This window comes from Quercus robur, chromosome 3, assembly GCF_932294415.1.
Source record: "Quercus robur chromosome 3, dhQueRobu3.1, whole genome shotgun sequence".
NCBI classification, from domain to species: Eukaryota; Viridiplantae; Streptophyta; class Magnoliopsida; order Fagales; family Fagaceae; genus Quercus; species Quercus robur.
Genome location: NC_065536.1, coordinates 26294239 through 26314128, shown reverse-complemented (window position 1 = coordinate 26314128; position 19890 = coordinate 26294239). Strand labels below are relative to the sequence as shown.

General features: G+C 31.8%; 1 protein-coding gene across 1 annotated transcript; it reads left to right on the top strand.

Annotated features, from left to right (window-relative positions):
* The first annotated feature begins 8875 nt into the window (after positions 1–8875).
* On the top strand, positions 8876–16285 carry LOC126717622 (uncharacterized). Its single transcript, XM_050419454.1, has 7 exons — positions 8876–9549; positions 9728–9814; positions 9944–10210; positions 11359–11526; positions 11831–11884; positions 14698–14844; positions 15567–16285. The coding sequence occupies exons 1-7, from the start codon at positions 9358–9360 to the stop codon at positions 15942–15944; spliced, it is 1293 nt and encodes a 430-aa protein (XP_050275411.1). The 5' UTR covers positions 8876–9357; the 3' UTR covers positions 15945–16285.
* Positions 16286–19890: the final 3605 nt, after the last annotated feature.

Genomic DNA, 19890 nt, shown 5'->3' with positions numbered 1-19890 from the left:
ATACAACATGATACAACACATCGCATTGCTAATAATATTATTTAACAATTATTAAGTTCAACTTCAATTGTTTTTGGGGTGAGTATAAAAGTGTGTAAAATTATTTGTATATAATAACAACTACTTTTTTTTAGAAATGATTAAAAAACAAAAACTGAAAATACAAAACTATCTTACTTACCAAAATATATATTTGTTTTCTTAGCACAATAATCTGATTGTTTTTCTTGAAATTAATTTGTGTTAGTAGTTTTTAAAATTGGCACTATGGAAAATTATTTTCAATGAACATTAGCATTGAATGTCATCGGTTTTTGTCCCTGACTAGAGTTCTTGATAATATGTTGATGCTTGTTGCTGTAATTGTCACCAGCTGGATTTTTATGGAATGCTTTCATATATGGTACGCACAATGAATTACGTACATGAATATTATTTTGAAAAGGGCATCATCATGTATCTCTCTGTGACACACTGACTCACACAGAAAATGAGGAAAACCCTTATTAAAATTCTTTTGTGTTTTCAGTTTAGTTTGGTTCATCCACGTTGGTGAAGTTAAAACTTTTATCCCTATTCCATAAAAACCTAACAAATGGCATAAAATAATTTTTCTTAATCCTCTTTTACTACAGTGAACTGCTAGTGTAGTAAGCTGCCAAAAAGTAAAAGACTTTGGCACCATTGATGTTGGGCTCTTTTTGGTGCTTGAGGTGGTAATTTCTTAAACAAAAAAGGGCTTCCGATCCTTTACCGAAAACAAAAATAAATTCACAACAACGTAGTAATATTTAACCATTATTTAGTTTAACATATACTGCAAACAACCTTTGGGTTTTTTTATTTTATTTTATTATTATTTTTTTTTAATACGGGGTTCCACCAATTAATTTTACACTATACAGAAGAGAGTGTAATGTACATGTGATAATATTAATATCTCATTGTTTTTAAATTGAGGAAAAGGAAATATATAAATTAATAGTATTAATATGGGGGCCATGGGCAACTATATCTGAATTTTAAAACACTAAGGTCATGTGTGGTAAGTGATTCCAAACAACAGTTTCAATATTTAAATATTGAAAATTGTGGGCCAAAAAAAAAAACATGTTTGGTAGAAGTGTTAGAGTATTTAAATATTGTATCTAGAGAACTCTCAATACCAGTTTTTAGTTTTCAATTAACATTGTTCAATGTCATTTTTGTAAATTTTTAGAAAAGTATAGGACCTACTTGATAAAACCTAACATTAACTATATCTCTCTGACTCTCTCTCTCTCTCTGACCAACAACCATCTCTCTCCTCTAATAAATATTAATAAAATAATTGTAATGTCAGAAAATTACCACTTAAAATATATATATATATATATACACACATACTAAATACATAATTATGTTTTTTCATATTTTAAAACATGTTGTTTGAAACATAATATCAAACATATTTTTTACATTATAAGTACTTTAAACACGTATTTTTACAACATTTTTTAATTTATAGTTTTCACATCATTTTGAACTACAATACTTGAGAACTATTATCAAACAGACCCTAATACTTTAAATTTATTTTGAAAGTAAACCCCTAAATTTTCAATATTTTCAAGTTAAACTTAATAATTTAAGATCAATAAATTTTTTAAGTGTATGTTTTCAAATTAAACCTTATTGCTTCAAAAGTTTCAATTTAATCCTTGAAGTTAAGATCAATGTAATCCTAAAATTTTCAAATCGTACCAAATTAGACCTTCCAACCAAAAAGACGAAAATCAAACCAAAAACAATAATAAGGAAATTCAAACTTAAGTTCTCCGCAAGGAAATAATCGGCAATGCTACTGAGTATAACAAAACTCTTGTGCTTAATCGTGCAAACTAAAACTTGTTTGTAAATACCATAAAAACTAAAATGAAACAATGATTATTCTAAGGAATATTTAAGCTATTTTGTTCTCGTGACTCGAGTATTGCATGCGCGCATTATGAGCATGATTTCTTTTCTTTTTTTTATTTCTTTGTGATGTAACTTTTATTTATATTTATTTTATTAAAATAATTTAAGAAGAAGTCATTTTGTATTTGTACCTCTTAGTTACATCCTGAGTAATATAATATTGATGATTGTTCAGACTTCAGAAAGGAACAAAAAGAATTAGTAATTGGAAATTAAATTTGAAATGCACGTGCCTTCAAAAAATAAAATGCACATTAAATGAATATGTCATTATGTCAGGTGAAACAGAGGTGTGAAATAATGAATAAATATGTGGAGATTAAGTTCATCAAAAAAAATATGTGGAGATTAAAAGCATTAGGTCAGAGTTTTATGTGACATTGAAACATTAAATGGGGTATCACTAGAGCCATGTTTTATCGTATTCATAAACCTTTGGCTAAATTCAGTTTTTTTCCCTTCTTAAATGAAGTAGTTTATTAAATGAAACAATATGGCTATCGATTTAAGGAGAGAACTTCTTTTAAGAACACCTGGTAACTAATGCTTTGGAAAAAACCACCAAACTCATTTGATTTTAATGGATGAGGCAACTCATCTTGCTAGAGATTCCTACACCAATGGTCCATTACACAGGCATTAAATTCCCAAGAAAAGAAAGAACATGAAGGCTGCGTTTGGTTCTATGAAAATCGAATTCCGAGTGTAAAATGAATGCATGGGAAAGTGAATTTCCGTAAGGAAAATAAAATCCGGGTGTTGGTTCTGCAATGGAAAATAGTCCAGAAAATGATTTTTGATATTTGGTAACATTTTGAAAATAATATTTTCCTACAAATTTTTCATATTTTCTCAGCTCCCAAACAAATTTTATAACAGAAAATTTCAAAATATACACTTAACCAAAAATCAAAATAAAAACATTTTTTATTCACAAACTCGGTGAGAGGAGGAAGAAAGAGTGAGAGAATGAGGGAAAGAGAGATAGATCGGGAAAGAGATGGAGATCAGGTCAACGAGATCGATCTTTAGCAGTGGCAACGATCTTCAACGACAGCAACGAGATCGGTCTTGAGTGGGTCAAGAACGAGATCGGTTTTGGGTGGATCAGGTATTGTAGAGGGTGGGTTTGAGAGAAGTGTTTCGCCGGCGACGTGGGAGCGACGGATCGGAGATGTTGGAGGTGAGATGGGCTTTGCCGGCGTGAGGGGGGACCTCAGACTGGCGTCTGCATGTGGGGTGGAGCTGCGTCTCTCTCTCATTGGTGCGTGGGGTGGAGAGCTTTTCATGGGTGGATTGGCGGCACTCGTCGGACTGTGGGTGGAGCTCAGACTGGCATGATGGTGAGGGTGGAGCTGTGTTTGGCATGAGAGAGAGGGTGGAGCTCAGTCACAACTCAGCTTAGAGAGCACTAGTGATGTCTGTAAGGAGTGCGTGTGAGAAACTTCGAGAGAGAGTGTGAGAAGTGTAAATCATTTGAACGTAAAATAAGAACGGAAATGGTTTTACGGGTGAGGAGGCTTATTTTACAGTCAACGCGTAAAATGATTTCCGTTTGACCCAATTTTCTATAGGTACCAAACACACAGACTGGTGTAAAATATTTTCCTGAAATTCTTTTCAGGCAAAACAAATGCAGCCGAAGTTCTTTTCCTTATCCGAAAGAAGTATTATAAGAATAAACACTTAGGGTCTGTTTGGTTTAGAGAATGGAAAAGCAAGATGATAAAAAATGGGGAGATGATGGAAAAATTGGAGGATAGAATAGATTTTAATTTCTTTTATTTGTGTTTGGTTGGAGGGGTGGCAAAGTAAAGGGATGAAATTTTTTTTTTTTTTTTTTTTTTTTTGGTTGAGAAGAAAAATGGGAGGATAGAAAATAAAGTTAGTATAAATTTACCATCATATCTTTATTAGATAAAAAATAAAAAGGAAGCACATTATATTTTTAAAAAAAAAATTTGTATGAACAAACACTTTATTTTTCTAAAAGAAAAATAACACAAAAAATTCAAGAACCCTAAGTTGTAACCAAAAAAAAAAAAAAAACCAAAACTGGAGAAGAAAGAAACAGATGAGCACCCAAAACAAAAAAGAAAAAAAAAAGAAACGTCTAAGTGTGTGTTTGGCAAAAATTATTTTTGTCAATTTATTTTACTACTTAGTTTATTTTTACTACTATTCATGGGCCCCACTTCACTTTTTGGTACTATTTTTGAGTTATACTGTACTATTTTAATTAACTTTTACCTTTATCTACAGTATTTTCAGCAAAAAATTTTCAGTTTCAGTAAAATAAGCGGATCCCAATCAGACCCTAAGATTAACCTAGACGACATTGAGAAAAAAAAAGAAAGTGAGATAACATTGAAAAAGACAAAAGACCAAATATATGAAAGTGAAGATAAAATTAAAAATTCTTACCAAAAAAAAGAAGATGAAATTAAAAATTGGCATGGTGGTGCTGGGGGTTACTTTTGTCTGAACATAAAAGAAGCAAAGCTCCATATTTTCCTTCCTATTACTATCAAGTTTAGGGAGAAAATATTTTGGTAGGTCTAGAAAGAAAACACCTAAACTCCATCAGTTTTCCTTCCACAAATCCACCCAACTAAACACCGCAATAAATTTCTTTCCTTCCCCATTTTCTTTCATTTTTCGTCCTTAAACTATTGAATTTTTATTTTTTTATTTTTGCACTTAAACTTTATCAAAAGTTTGTTTTTCATTCCTAAACTATTGAAAAAAAAGTGCATTTTTCATCCCTATTTTTATCTCTAAACTATTGAAAAAATTCTTTACAAAGTTTAGGGATGATTTTTATTTATTTATTTTTTTTTTAAAAGTTTAGGGATGAAAAACAAACTTTTGGTAAAGTTTTGATCAAATTAGTATTTGACCCTTATTTTTTTGTACTTATCCTTTCTTTTATTAACCATTTTTTAACCTTCCTGTGCTCTTTCTTTTTTTTTTTTAATAAATAAAGTGCTCATTTATACATACTTTTTAAATAATAATTTAACATGCTTATTTATTTATTTTTAATATCTAATAGAGACATGATAGTAAATATTTAGAAATTTTATTTTCTATCCTCTCATGTATCTTCTCTCAATCTAACAAAAGAGTTTTGCATTCTTTACCTTTTCCATTTCCCCAACCAAACACCATAAGAGAAAACTAAAATTTCTTCTATCCTTTAATTTTTCTTATATCATTCTTATTTTCTATTATCTCATTTTTCCGTCCATTCAATCAAATGGGTCCTAACAGCTGAGATGGAGGAGTGAACCTATATGGCGAGCGAATATTAGATACTAAACTTTTATGAGTCCATGTGTGTTTGGATGTCTCACAAGTCACAATGGGGGAATAAGTTGATAGCCTCCTTTTCTTACAAGGGATCTTGAACTTGTCTTTTAATATAAGAGAGACATGACGTGGTTACAAAAACTGGCAAGTAAAAAGTAAAATTGATTGTTTGTGGCCTACTGGTTGTTGACTCAAATATATATTGATGAAATTGATTTATAAAATTAACAAAATATTTGCTACAAATATATATTTATCTTGTCCAAAGAGAAAATACAAATAGTTCGGTGGCAAGAAACGTATTTTTTAAACGGCTGGTATATATGGTGCTCAAGTCCTTTCCAACAATAGAGACAATGATTAGTTTAAAGGCAAATTGGACTTCCTCCTTTAAGATTTAGAGGAATTACAATCACTCCCAAACCTAAGAGAAAATAACACTAACCTCCCTTAAGGTTTGAAGAAAATGACACTTCCCCATCTCTTCCATTAATATTTGTAATGAAAATATTTCAAATTTTTAACAAATTCATTTTACTAAAAGTTAACTATGGTTAGTAACAAGTGCATTCACATTAAAAAAAAGAAGCTGAAAATAGCATTTTGTAAAACATGTTGCTAAAGTGGATTTTTTTAGTTGCTTTTTGTTGCATCTTACCAACTGATATTATAATTCTTTTTAAGAACAGCTGGACAGTAATTTTGAAAATTTTCCATTAACCAAAGGGCAGATTAAAACAAAATTTTTAACTTTAATTTAACATAGTTTGGTCAATGAATGTCAATGGGGGGAAAAACTATTTTTCCTCAAACTTCAAGGGAGGAAAGTGTAATTTGCTCTTAGTTTAATTTAAATATATGACATATAAAAGTACAATTGTTGTGGCTTAAAAACGTTATAGTATGTCTTATCTAAAAAAAATCTGGTTTCACACCTTTTTTGTTACAACTACTATGTGGTAGAATATTGAGTGGTGGAGAAAAAATTGTAGGTCCATATATAAGTGATAAACAACTACTCACAATCTATCACATTATAGTATATAAATATGTAATATATATATATATATATATATATATATATATAAAGCCCACTTACCAACTTAATTTTCATTACTTTCTCCCAAAAAGGGGGGAAAAAAACTTAATTTTCCTAAAAATAATCTCTTAAAATAGGAACAAATAAGATTTTGATTTAATAATTTTATGAGAAAAAAAACTTCAAAAAAGAGTAGCTTAATAAAGAGAAGTGACATTGTTACATGTAAAAAACACTTTGGGCAGCTACATGACTTGGAGTTTCCATTTTCATTAAACTGGCAGGGATATTGGGTTGACATGTGATCATTTTAAAACACATATTTTGCTCATGTCTCTTCTAGTGCACATAAGCACCAGAGAGTAATCCAAGTCATTTGTTACATATTATATTTAGTCACTAACTCTTATGACGCATATGAAGGTTGTGAGAAAAAAAAAATTGCTATACACATAATAACCATACATTACTAATTTATAAATCTAAAGTAATAGCATCTCTTCTATTAGTTGCTAATTTATAAATCAAAAGTAATAGCATCTCTTCTATTAGTTTATAAATTATGTTGAAATTATACTAGTACTCAAACAGTATCGTATAGAAGAAATAGGTTATTAAATTGGATTAACTAACTTAGATAAGATCTTGTTTGGAATTTTGTTTTTTTTATGCATTATCTACACATGAGGAACCTAATTATAGAGAGAAATGCTAGAGGAGCCTCTCTTTTTTTTTTTTGCAACTTGCTAAAGTATCAATTTGTAATTGGAGTAACAATACTTTCATATAAACCCATTACTGATACTGTCTACTATTATTATTTATAAATCAAGATAAATTAACTTAATGTAAATAGTTAAAAACTTTTGTAAGTCTAGATTTGTTGAATTAAATATCATCTAGAATGGCTGGAATGCAAAACTTGTTTCATGGTTTATCATAATTTTTATGTTGAAAGAAAAGATTAAAAAAAAAAAAAAAGTAATGCTAGAGATACAGATTTTTTATAAAAAAATTTACAAACTATTGATGTGTGATGAGTAATTATTGGTAAATGAAAAAGTGATGTTAATGGTGGGTTTAAATAAAAACCAATAATAATTTGGCTACATTAATAGTTTATAAAAATATTATAAAATAGTCTGTGACTTTAGCATTATTCTTAAAAAAAAAAAAAAAAAAAGGTTATGATTGTAATACTTATTAAAAAATGAAATGAATTCATCATCACTTGATAATAATATGAGTAGTCGAAATTTATGGGGAAAAATAAAGAAACTCTTATTAACGGCAAAACTTTTGAAAAACCCAAAAACAAAAGTGAAAGTGAAAACAAAACCCCCGTATTAATGCTTACCGCCGGCCAAGGTTTGATGAATCGTGCAATTAATATTATTGCAGCACTTTAACGCATATTATCATACCGCCGGCCAAAGGCTTGATGAATCATTTTTATGCAGGCACATTTAACCTAAAATATCAACGGTCAAAGTGGAGGGTATTTAGGTCATTTGATTAAATTCAAGTCAATTCCAAACTTCCATGACTCTGACAACCAAAAATTTATCTTAAATGAGAGAAGCATTCAAGATTCGAGAATAGAAGCTTACCCATTTAATTTAATCCCACATTTATTACTTTCGTATTCTTCATTTATTACTTTATTATTTTTTTCATCTCTTATTTTAAGTGTTTCTAATGTGTAAACCATATGGAGAAGAGCGCTTTGTAGCACCGATCAAGGGATTGCTTGCAATCCAATACTCTCTGAATATGAAAAACAACCACCTCCATAGATGTCTCCCCAATACGTTGAAATTTCAACAATAACTATTTTCTTCCTCGGGTTTCATTACCTCAAATTCCAAACCCTAGATTCTCATAATTTAAATGGTCAATTTGATTAAGTATTTACTAGCTACTGTTCTCTATTTTTATAGATATGTTAATTGTATTTACAAGTTGATATTGCTTATAGAATCGTTTAAAAGACCACATTACTACTAGAGGACATTTGGAACAAATGTAGAAACAAATTTATTGTCTAATTTGGTCGGCCTAGTAAGAGTGAGAGAGAGAGAGAAAAAAAAGGTACAACTCTTAAAGTTAAATGTGCTGATGCTCTCAAAGACGAAACTAAACTTTTCTTTGCTCCAAAAAAATTACATGTATATTATAATATTAAAATTATGTATTGTTATGAAGAAGTACAGAATTTGAATTATGTTGAAAATAATACGATTTGCAAATGACTTAGGAAGAGTAGAAAACAACTCTTATAGGTAACTTCTTTTAAAAACTTTTCCCCGTAAACAAAACTAAAACATACATTTAAAAAGTTAATTATAATTATCAATACCTAATGCTAAGTAATTCTAAATGTATGTTGAAGGTGGTAACATATCATATTCACATTCGGATATACCTACATTATTAGGTAAAAGAGAAGTGGGACAAATGCCACGTGGCAGTACCAAAGGATAGAAAGCTCACCATGTTGAGTGGTACTTACAATTTTACTATATATAAAAAGGTGAAACCAAGGAATGGAGACTGTGAAGGAAAGGAAGATAAAGAGAGTCGTAGAAGCAAGCAAGTGTGTGCGGTTTCAAAGAAATATTAATGGCAAAGTGTATGGTGGCAGATACACATTGAAGGAGTGCAATAAAAGGGGGTTGTTTCAGTTGGGTAGGTCTGTGTTTTTATAATGCTTTGAAGCCTGCCCTCCAGCTCTTAATTTCTTTTGCTTCAAGTTGTGCTGTTCCAAAGAACAAAATATTTAAAACAGTATATCAAATATTGAATCCAATGCAGGCAATGATGACCTTGATGCTGAAAGTCCAAGGGGGTCTGTGCAAGATTTAATTAGCCTCCACCCACCACCCATCCTCACCATTAATGCAACTCCTTTTCTTTGTTCCTTTCTTTGTTTGTATTGGTGTTTGGGTTTAGTAATATCAAGAAAAAAGTCAGGGTTTGTTTTGTGCTCTTGGTTTTGCTAGTAATGTTGTTCTAGTTTTCCCCAGTTTCTTGGCACTGAATGAGATATGGGTATTGTTGGAAGGAAGAGAGGGTTTCTAGCTCTTCTTCTGCCTATCTGTTTTGCTATCTTGCTTGGGAGATTTCCTACGGTTTTGGGTCTAAATTACACAGAATATAGGCAAGTGAGCAGATTGAGACTTGAAAGGATAAAGACGCATTTGGACCAGATTAACAAGCCTGCCGTCATGACCATAGAGGTATGTGTTTCATTTCTTTGTAATTCAACTGATACTACGTGTGTTTTCGACAAAGACGTTCAAAATTTAAATTCCTTCTCATTATTAAATTTTTTTTCCTCTTTCTGTCATATATTTTGATTAGATTTCATGATGGTTTCCTTTAATTATTTGTGATATTATCTTTCAATCTTCTCAGAGCCCAGATGGAGATATCATTGATTGTGTCCATAAAAGAAAACAACCTGCTTTAGATCATCCTCTCTTAAAGAATCACAAGATCCAGGTACAAAAGCTATAGCATAAAGATATATGCCAACCTTGCTTTTCTCTCTTTTTAACTTTTCCTTTTTCTTTTCTCTCAAATACATAATTATTTGTTATAGTGAGGATTATCATTGTGTTAATGTTACAGAGACATCCTCAAGAGATGCCCAAAGTGAGAATGATGAAAGAAGATGGGGCGAGAGATGAGAAGAGTAATGAAGTAGTGAAAGGTGCATGGCAAATGTGGCATCAAAATGGTACACGATGTCCAAGAGGAACGGTTCCCATACGGCGAAGCACAATGCATGATGTGTTAAGAGCCAAGTCTTTGTTTGACTTTGGGAAGAAGCAACGTAGGGTTTCTCTTACTAGGCGCACTGATGCACCCGATGTAGTCAGTGGCAATGGCCATGAGGTATGCTATATCTTATCTCTATAAATCCTTGTATGCACGACTTGGTTTTGATTATCGTCTTCTACATCATTTCCTGACTGTACCATCATAATCATCATCATCATCTTCTTATTGACATTCGAGCAATACCTAATGATTCTAGTACCTCTTTTGGTATATGGACGCTGGGTCTTAAAGCCCACCAACCCCATTCCCCTATTTACCTAGTAAGAAAAACAAAAATCAATTCTTCTTCTCCTTTCAACATAGTAAGAGGCATAAGAAGAACCTTACTGGACCAAAAGTAAATACAGTTAAAAAGTTTTTTAAAAGGATGGTACACTTAAATCTTTTTCTTTTGGATTTGATGATGAACTTAATTAAATGAAATGGGAAAGAAAACTCAAAAAAATAATAATAAATAAAGGAAAGAGAATATTGACCTTAGGTCTTTTATTTATATCCTTATGTTCGAAACTCCCCCTTGCATTGTCAATTTATTGAAAAAAAATCACGGCATCCAAGTTTGAAAGACTTTTTTTAATGCATTTCATGTGATGTATATCCCATTAAAGGAAGCATTCCAAAATATAAAATTATTTTAATTCGTTGAAGTTTGAAAGAAATCCATGAATATATGTAATGGTTGATATCACTCTTTCTTTTTTTCCCCCACACAATATGCATTAAATGAGATCTACGGTCTACCACCTCAATTTTGAGGCAATAAATAGCTTGTTACCTCTTTTCAGTTAAATTATTTGGGTTCTTACATGAAATGGTGTAAAAAATAAAGTTGGAAGAAAATGTTTTTGCTTTTATTTTCTCTACACAAAAAAAAAAAAAAAAAAAAAAAAAAAAAAAAATCTCCCACAACAGCAAAAAAGAAAAATTGAAAATTTTCACTCCTTGAATAATACTGAATTTTAACCATTTGATTATTTTCCATTTCCATGACCTCCTCCACCAGATTAACCTCTAGACTTTCATTCAAAATTTTTTAATATTCGGTTCAATGTTGGGATTTGTGTTTCTTGTTGTTGCCCTTTAATAGCTCTTCTGGTTTTGTAATATTTAATGAAGTCAATACTTTTATGAGTTTATCTTCTGGGTTGTTAAATGGATTCAATTTTAAATTCTATTTGATTTGTTGGTATACACATTTATAGCACGCAATAGCCTACACTGGAGCGCAAGAAGTGTATGGGGCAAGAGCAACAATAAACGTATGGGACCCAGCAATCCAAGTGGTGAACGAGTTTAGTCTCTCCCAGATTTGGATTCTTTCCGGTTCATTCGACGGCTCAGATCTCAACAGCATAGAAGCTGGATGGCAGGTACTTCTTCCATTTTCTGTCTAGCCAAACACACTACCCAACAATCTTAATTAAAATATTCTATAATTCATTGTATTTTATTAGTAATTGTTTCTAGAAAATATGAAAACATGGAGTAGTTCATTTATAGAATTCTGAGAGTTGTCGATTAATGCAATGCAAGTTAGAAGATTCTCTTTGAACATTAATGGTAGTGTCTTTATTTTATTTTTTTTGGTCGAAGTAACTTAATTAAAGTAATAAATAGGTTAATCGATTATAAAACTTTGAATTTTTCTTAAGTTTTGATCATTCTACTAGTCAGGTCAGTCCGGAGCTTTATGGTGACAGCAGGCCAAGATTGTTCACTTACTGGACGGTCAGATCTCTCTCTTCCATAACACAACCATCAGTTATTATTATTGCAGTTGTTGTTATAATTATCACAATAATCATTCATTATTATTACTATTATAATTTACGTCTTGTTTTGGATATGCAAATAATGGAATCATTTTGAGCAGATGATCATGTGGATTACTTTCATGTGGTTAGAGACATAAAGATTCCCTCTTACTAAGATTACATTATGTCAAAGTCAACTTCATCTTCTAGGGTAGTGAATCTATTAGAATTTATTTGGGAATTTTTCATAGCTCTATAAGACCTATTGATCTGTAAACACGTGCACCAAAAGTCGTAGTATTAGCTGGTCAAGTGTACCTCTTTTCCCACTTATGATCCGTTTGGATACAACTTATTTTTGCTGAAATTGAAAACTAAAAACACTGTAGCAAAATAATTTTTAAATGGGTAAATAGTGTCGTGGGACCTGTGAACAGTGCATGAACAATGCCTTTTGTCTCCTGCACAGTGCTCACATGTGATGTTACTGTTCACGCGTTGGAAAAAAAAAATTAGCAGAAAGCGCAAACGTGGGTTTGGAAATGCAGATCCAAACCCACACTTGGGGTCTGTTTGAATTCTGCTTATTTAGTTGAAACTAAAAACTTTTTGTTAAAAGTACTATAAATAAAGGTAAAAGTTAACTGAAATAATACAGCGAGACCTATGAATAATACAAAAAGTGCAGTGGGCTCATGAATAGTAGTAAATATAAGCTGAATAGTAAAATAAATTGGCAAAAATAATTTTTGTCAAACACACACTTGATCAACTGAATTGTAGACAATGTTGCTCCTCTCTGGTGTGACCCAAGTCCAAATTAATGCTAACTTTGTGTTTGGCAGGAAATAAACCATGCTAAAATGACTTCGCTGCTGCCTAGAGGCCCCAAACTAGCTAGTGTGGGAAGAGAATTAAAAGATATTCATATTCTTAGACCTCTAAGTGCAAGAACAAAACATTAGGCAAACTTGGGTTTGGAAACATTGGAACCTTACCACTTCCATTAGAGATATCCATGCTGGAATAAGAACTTAAACTTTTATATCTTATTTTAAAGTCATTGCTTTTGACATATATGAAGGCATTTGTAGGATGATTAATTACACCCGAATAATAGTGTACCCTTTGACCCTTTCACACATTGTGGATATTTATTTATTTTTAAATGATGGTAGGTACTTATAAATTTTGTAGACTTATTGTCTACTGAATGAATATTATAGTCCTTCGCAAGGGTCACATTTGTTGGAAGGGATATAAGACTTGTAACCTTCTATAAAAAGGTGTCTAACTATCTATAGATATTAAATACGACACAAGTGATAATGTTAGCCCTTCCATTCATTTTCCTTTTTTCCTTCTTGACGTGATTTCTATATTTGATTTCCATGCTAATTACAAGACTTTCACCTATACTTGCACTAAGACCAATAAAATAAAAATTTATGAATATCATAATTTCGACTATTTCGATAAATGCGACAGGACTGTGCTTGACTTGAATCTTGTTTAAATTTAAAAAACATAGAAACCAAAGACATGAATTTAAAATTGAAAAGGATAGACATGACCTCTTTAGTATACATATCTTTTAGTGCATATTTTTTATAATACAGGGCAACGTGCTATATTAATGAGCTACAAACTCTTATCCTTTTAGTGCACATGTAAGATTTCAAAATTTGCCGTATTGCAAGTTCTATTGAATTTCTTACCCTTCCCTTTTGCACATTCTGAATCGAGCCTAGTAATGAATGAATCCTCATTACAGGTTATTGAGTCATGGCTGTACCAATTCAAATGTGCAGTAGTGTTTAGCTAACAATCATTTGAGGCCAGTTAGTATTGAGATGAAATAGTCAGCCACATCGCTTCATTATTTTGGTGGATTCTAAAGCCATTTACAACTGAGATTCGAGACTCGGAAAACTATGCACATTGACCCACGTCTTTATTAGAATTCACTAGCTGAGGGCATACTTGTCATTGGGATTTTGACATTTGTCAAAACATATAATCGAGGTGTGTATTAAATTTTAGTGCCTTGGCTTCCAGGAAAATGTCATATGGGCTTCTTAGCATTTATATGTGACAGATTCTAGGTGAAAATATTTAATATTGGCCTTATCATTCTACCCCTTCATAAATGATGAATGGATTCCGAATCCCACATATGGAACCCATTTTAATAAATAGGACATAGCTCACATGCTCGTTGAAAAAAAGTTGACACCTTACATGCGGTGTCTAACAACTAATTAATGAATTTTCCTTAAGTCATCCAATCTCTTAATTAATAATTGGAGAAGTGACATATACATAATATTTTCACAACAAATTATAAGTGATTAGTTGTTATTGGTTTAAATTTGAATTTACTACTGAGAATACTTTTTTGCCCTAATAATAACAACCTGTCATTTAAGATTTATTGAGAAAATGTTATAAAATTGTTGTGAACATGGCATTTTTCTAATAATGGACGCAATAGCCAAATTACATATTTTTTCTTTATTCTTATTATGAACTCCCAAACACAAAAGAAAATGCACTATTTTATTTATTTCATTCTATTCCTTTATAATAATATACGTATTTTATTCTATACTTTCATATTCTCCCAAATATATTGTTAGTTAACATATGTATATTCAAACAGGTGTAGATATGCTTTTACCTATGCTTGTAAAAGAATATATAACTCAATTTAGCGAAGCAATACAACTAATCCCCTTTTTTTATATTGATAATGAGAAATTTAATCCTTTTTGTTCTATATTACAGACTGATTCGTATCAGGCAACAGGGTGCTACAACCTTCTTTGTGCAGGATTTGTGCAAACCAACAGTAGGATTGCCATCGGAGCTGCCATTTCTCCAGTATCATCAGTTTTATCCAATCAATACGACATCACCATACTCATTTGGAAGGTACACATACATCATTTCAAATTTTTTTTTTCAGTTTTTCTAAAACTACATTGTATGCTACAACCTGTTGTACTGGTTGACCATAAATGGTAGATAATTATTTACACATGTACTTACTACTTTTATAATCTCCCACTCACCATATTAGAGTTGGTGACAAAAAATTGTGTACTAAAATTTCTCTGTTACATTTAGGGGCATAACCAGAAAGTTTTGTTTGGGGGGCTAACTTATGATACTAATTTATTAGCTTATACAAACTTTCATAAACATGCACAAACATGTACATCTATGCACACATATAATTTACTATCCTTCATAGTGAATCCTTAAAATTTTCATTTTTAATATAAGTTACAAATTGCATACCAAAGTGAGTAAAAAAATTTCAATTGAACTAATGAAATATTCAAAGATTTAAATAATCCAAAACTTTAACAGACACAAGAACGCATTTTACAATAAAAAAATGAATGTGAGGAAAAAAAAATGTATAACTACTAGATCAATTGGACAATTTTTTTAAGAGCATCATTAGACTAGCTCAAATATGTGGAGGGAGAAGTCTCAATTTTTTTAGACTAATAAATAAAATGTTAAATATTTATATATACTATTAAAATATTTTTAAAATTTTTCATGTAGCTCCCCCCGGGTTACATTACTTCACATGACATGACATGACATGTACACCTAATTGTATTCTTCTTTAATTTAAATAGGATCCAAAACTAGGAAATTGGTGGATGAGCTTTGGTGACAATACATTAGTAGGATATTGGCCAGCGGAGTTATTTACACACTTAGCTGACCATGCCACCATGGTGGAATGGGGTGGTGAGGTGGTGAACACACGGGCCAATGGAGAGCACACCTCAACCCAAATGGGCTCAGGTCACTTTGCCAATGATGGGTTCGGAAAAGCAAGCTACTTTCGGAACCTAGAGATCGTTGATGCTGATAATAGTCTCAGCTCAGTGGAATATATCTCAACCCTAGCTGAAAACACCAATTGTTACAGCATCAAGAGCTCCTCCAACAATCAATGGGGCACTTACTTCTATTATGGGGGCCCTGGGAACAATCCACAGTGCCCATGATCATATATATTATATAATCACCATCAAGTTCGAAATATTATCATCATCATTATTGATATTATCATATATCTTAATCATCACAATATATAACTTGTAGGTCCAAGTAAAATCTCCATCGCTAAATTCTTTTATGTGTAATTATAGATTGTATGCTATTTCCACCTTTGTTTATGCTACTACCACATTTTTTTGGATGTGAGGGTTTGTATTAATTGAATAAGAAAAAATTAAGCATTGTATAAACAGGCGTGGAAATAGCAGTATTTTGGATAGTTATATTTTATTTCAACGTTTAATCGGTTGATTGTTATAGCACAAGTTTGCTGCTCTTTTAGTTTCAATTGGCGAAAAGAAAGGCTGATTTCTGTAATCTGTGCTATGGTTTTTTTTTTTTTATAAATTGTGGTTACTGGTTATAATCATGGCCCCTAGCTTTTCCAATTTCCCTTCAAGAGTGGTTAATTTGATCATTATTTATACAAAACTTACTGGCCCCTCCCAAATTTCAGAAATCTTTTGTTGGAAGAATAAATTTCAGAATTGAGTCCCTCAAAATCTAAACTTTGAACCTTAAAAATGGGCGCATAAAAAGAAAAAAAAAAAAAAAAAGAAAAGAAAGAAAAAACCCCTTAAAAATGGGCCTCTCAAACTTTTGAAGAGTCCAGAGAGAACCCAAAATTATAATTGGTACAAAAAACCCAAAAAAATTGCAACTGAATTCATAAAATAAAAAAAGACAAAAAAAAGGCGTAAATACACTTTTGGTTCCTACATTTTGACCCGATTTCTATTTTAGTCCCTACATTTTATTTTTACCACTTTTAGTTCATAAACCAATTAATGCGTGACATTTAAGTCCTTACCGTCAACCAACTAACAGAGATAGCTGAGGTGGTTGACAGAGAGAATTAAAAATATTAAAATAATAATAAAAAAATTTTATTTTGGTATTAAAAAATGCCACATTAGCATAAAAATTTTAAAAATTAATTTATTAATTTTAACTAAAAAAAAACAGAATTAAAACCCAAAAATCACAAAAATTAAGATCTAAAAAGTATCTTGAACAAAGTTTAAAAAAAAATATTCAAAAAATATTCTTTTTCATTAGAATATTCAGAAAAACATGTTTTTTCCCCAATCTGTGGTTGGAAACATGTTCAGATCATCTCTTTCTTCCAATTCCAATTCCAATTACAATTCCTAACTAAAACCAAACAAATCCTTATAAACCAATTTCTCTTCTCCACTTATCAAAAAAAAAAAAAAAATTATCTTCTCCTTTCTTTGAGCTATTCCACAATCCCCATTAAATTTCTCCAAACCTTTATCTCTACCTCTCGATCTCACTCTCTCGGCAAGGGTGATGACAACCTTGAGCTTTTCCATGATAAGACCGTTCTCGAGTTGACATTGTGGCTTGACTCCCAGGCTTGAACACGACTTTGTTGGGTGTGAGTTAAGATCGAGTCAAAGTGAGGCAACCGTTTGGGGATCAGACAACTCTTCCAGCAAGTTTGATGGGTCTGAGTTCAATTGGTGGTGGTGGGTTGTTTTTCTCTTAATCTCTAACTTTCTCTTTATCTAAACCTGATTCTCTCTCTCTTGATTGTTTGATAAGTGTTGTGGTGGTGGGTTTGATCGGTGGAGGTGGTGGCTGGATTTTTCTGTGTTTGGGTAGAAAGAAAATTTTTGGGTTTGGGTTTGGGTGGAAAGAAAATTTATAGGTTTGTGTTTAAGTTTGTTGGTTAGGTTTGTGTTTATGTTTGTTGGTTGGGTTTGATCGGTGGAGGTGGTGGTTGGATTTTTCTGTGTTTGGGTAGAGAGAAAATTTCTAGGTCTGGGTTCGGGTGGAAAGAAAATTTATGGGTTTGTGTTTAAGTTTGTTGGCTGGGTTTGTGTTTATGTTTGTTGGCTGGGTTTGATCGGTAGAGGTGGTGGCTAGATTTTTTTGTGTTTGGGTAGAGAGAAAATTTCTGGGTTTATGTTTAAGTTTGTTGGCTGGGTTTGTATTTATGTTTGTTGGCTGGGTTTGATCGGTGGAGGTGGTGGCTGGATTTTTCTGTGTTTGGGTAGAGAGAAAATTTCTAGGTTTGGGCTTAGGCGGGAAGAAAATTTCTGGGTTTGTGTTTAAGTTTGTTAGCTAGGTTTGTGTTTATGTTTATTGGCTGGATTTGATTGGTGGAGGTGGTGGTTGGATTTTTCTGTGTTTGGGTAGGGAGAAAATTTCTAGGTTTGGGTTCGGGTGGAAAGAAAATTTCTGGGTTTGTGTTTATGTTTGTTGGCTGGGTTTGATCGGTGGAGGTGGTGGTTGGATTTTTCTGTGTTTGGGTAGAGAGAAAATTTCTAGGTTTGGGTTCAAGTGGAAAGAAAATTTCTGGGTTTGTGTTTAAGTTTGTTGGCTGGGTTTGTGTTTATGTTTGTTTGTTAAATGTGAGTTATTTTAGTGTTTAGTTTGAAAGAAAATCTTGATTTTCTAGGAAAATGTTAATGATTGTTTAAGGAAAATTTATGAGTTTGGTTGGGTTTGTTGTTATTGTGAGTCGAATTGGCTGGGTTTGTGTGCGTGTGTTATTTTATAAGAAAATTTATGGTTTTGGGTGGAAAGAAAATGTTATGATGCATCGGCTTTTTAGATGTGAATTTTTTTAGTGTTTGGTTTGAAAGAAATTTTTTGGGAAAGATGTTGAATGCCTAGATATTTTTTGTGTTCTTGAGTTTTTTGATCTGGGTTCAAGTTCTTGAGTTCTTGTGATCTTCATGTTCAAATCTGAATCTATATTTTTAATTTTGTTCAAGATACTTTTAGATCTTCATTCTTGTGAATTTTGATTTTTAATTTTGTATTTATTTTTTATTTAGTTAAAATTAATTTTTAAATTTATATGCTGATGAAGTATTTTTTAATACCAAAATAAGATTTTTTATTATTATTTTAATAGTGCCGTTGGCCACGTAGGATCAATACACTGACAGAAAGGATTAAAATAGATTACGTTTTTTTAAATAGAAATTAAATATGATAAAAATAAAAAGTAGGGACCAAAATAGAATCGGATCAAAATATAGGGACGAAAAGCATATTTACCTCCCAAAAAAATTTACATCCCAAAAAAATTTACCGGCCCATTTCTCACCCGTGGCCCTCAAGAGGCTAAAAAAGAAAACCCAAATTCTTCTTTGATATTCCAAATCATAATATACTCAAAAACTAAAAACAAAAAATTCTTTCCAATTTACTGTGTGGGTGCGCTGCGCAGTGCACCTGCTCCGTCAGTTGCCTCGACGTGAGTAGTGAGTCCGTGGTCTTCTCGAGGCTACAGGCTCCTTCGCCTAGCGACTGACCACTGGTAACTCTCTCTCTCTTTAACCTGTGAACGTTATTACTAGATAGAACTACTTTACTGATAAAGATGTGTAGTGTTTTTGCTTTTGTTGTTTTTTCTTTTTTTTTAAGGTAGTCCTGTACAGCTGTATTGCTGTAAAGTAATTTAAAACATGGCTGACGAGTTTCAATTTGTGGTTGTCTGCAACTTTCATTAAAAAAATAAATAATAAAATACGTGGCTGTCAATTTCGTTACTTTTTAAATTTTATAATTTACTTTTTTGTTTTGGGAAATTTTTTTTTTTTTTAATGAGAAAATAAACTCATTGAAACTGAAATTGGAGTACAATAAAGCAAAACAAGGATTAACAACGCCCTATGAGCAGTCAGACTGGATGATGTGCTGCACCATCCAAGGAACACACTCTTTCCACACTTTTCTTCCATTACATTTTGCATATAGGGCAAGGGCATGCGCTGCTTTGTTGTATTCCCTTTTCAGGTGACAAACCTTCCAACTACAAAATGACTCAAGAAGAGAAATAATGCCTTGGTATAGATGGCCTGAGCTGCCATTTGTTTCCTTTGTTTGAAGATCTTGGACAACTGTGAGGGCATC

Coding starts and splice junctions, on each gene's coding strand:
- LOC126717622 (XM_050419454.1), top strand. CDS start 9,358: ATGGGTATTGTTGGAAGGAAGAGAGGGTTTCTAGCTCTTCTTCTGCCT. Junction 10,211..11,358: donor TCAGTGGCAATGGCCATGAG/GTATGCTATATC, acceptor ACACATTTATAG/CACGCAATAGCCTACACTGG. Junction 14,845..15,566: donor TCACCATACTCATTTGGAAG/GTACACATACAT, acceptor TAATTTAAATAG/GATCCAAAACTAGGAAATTG.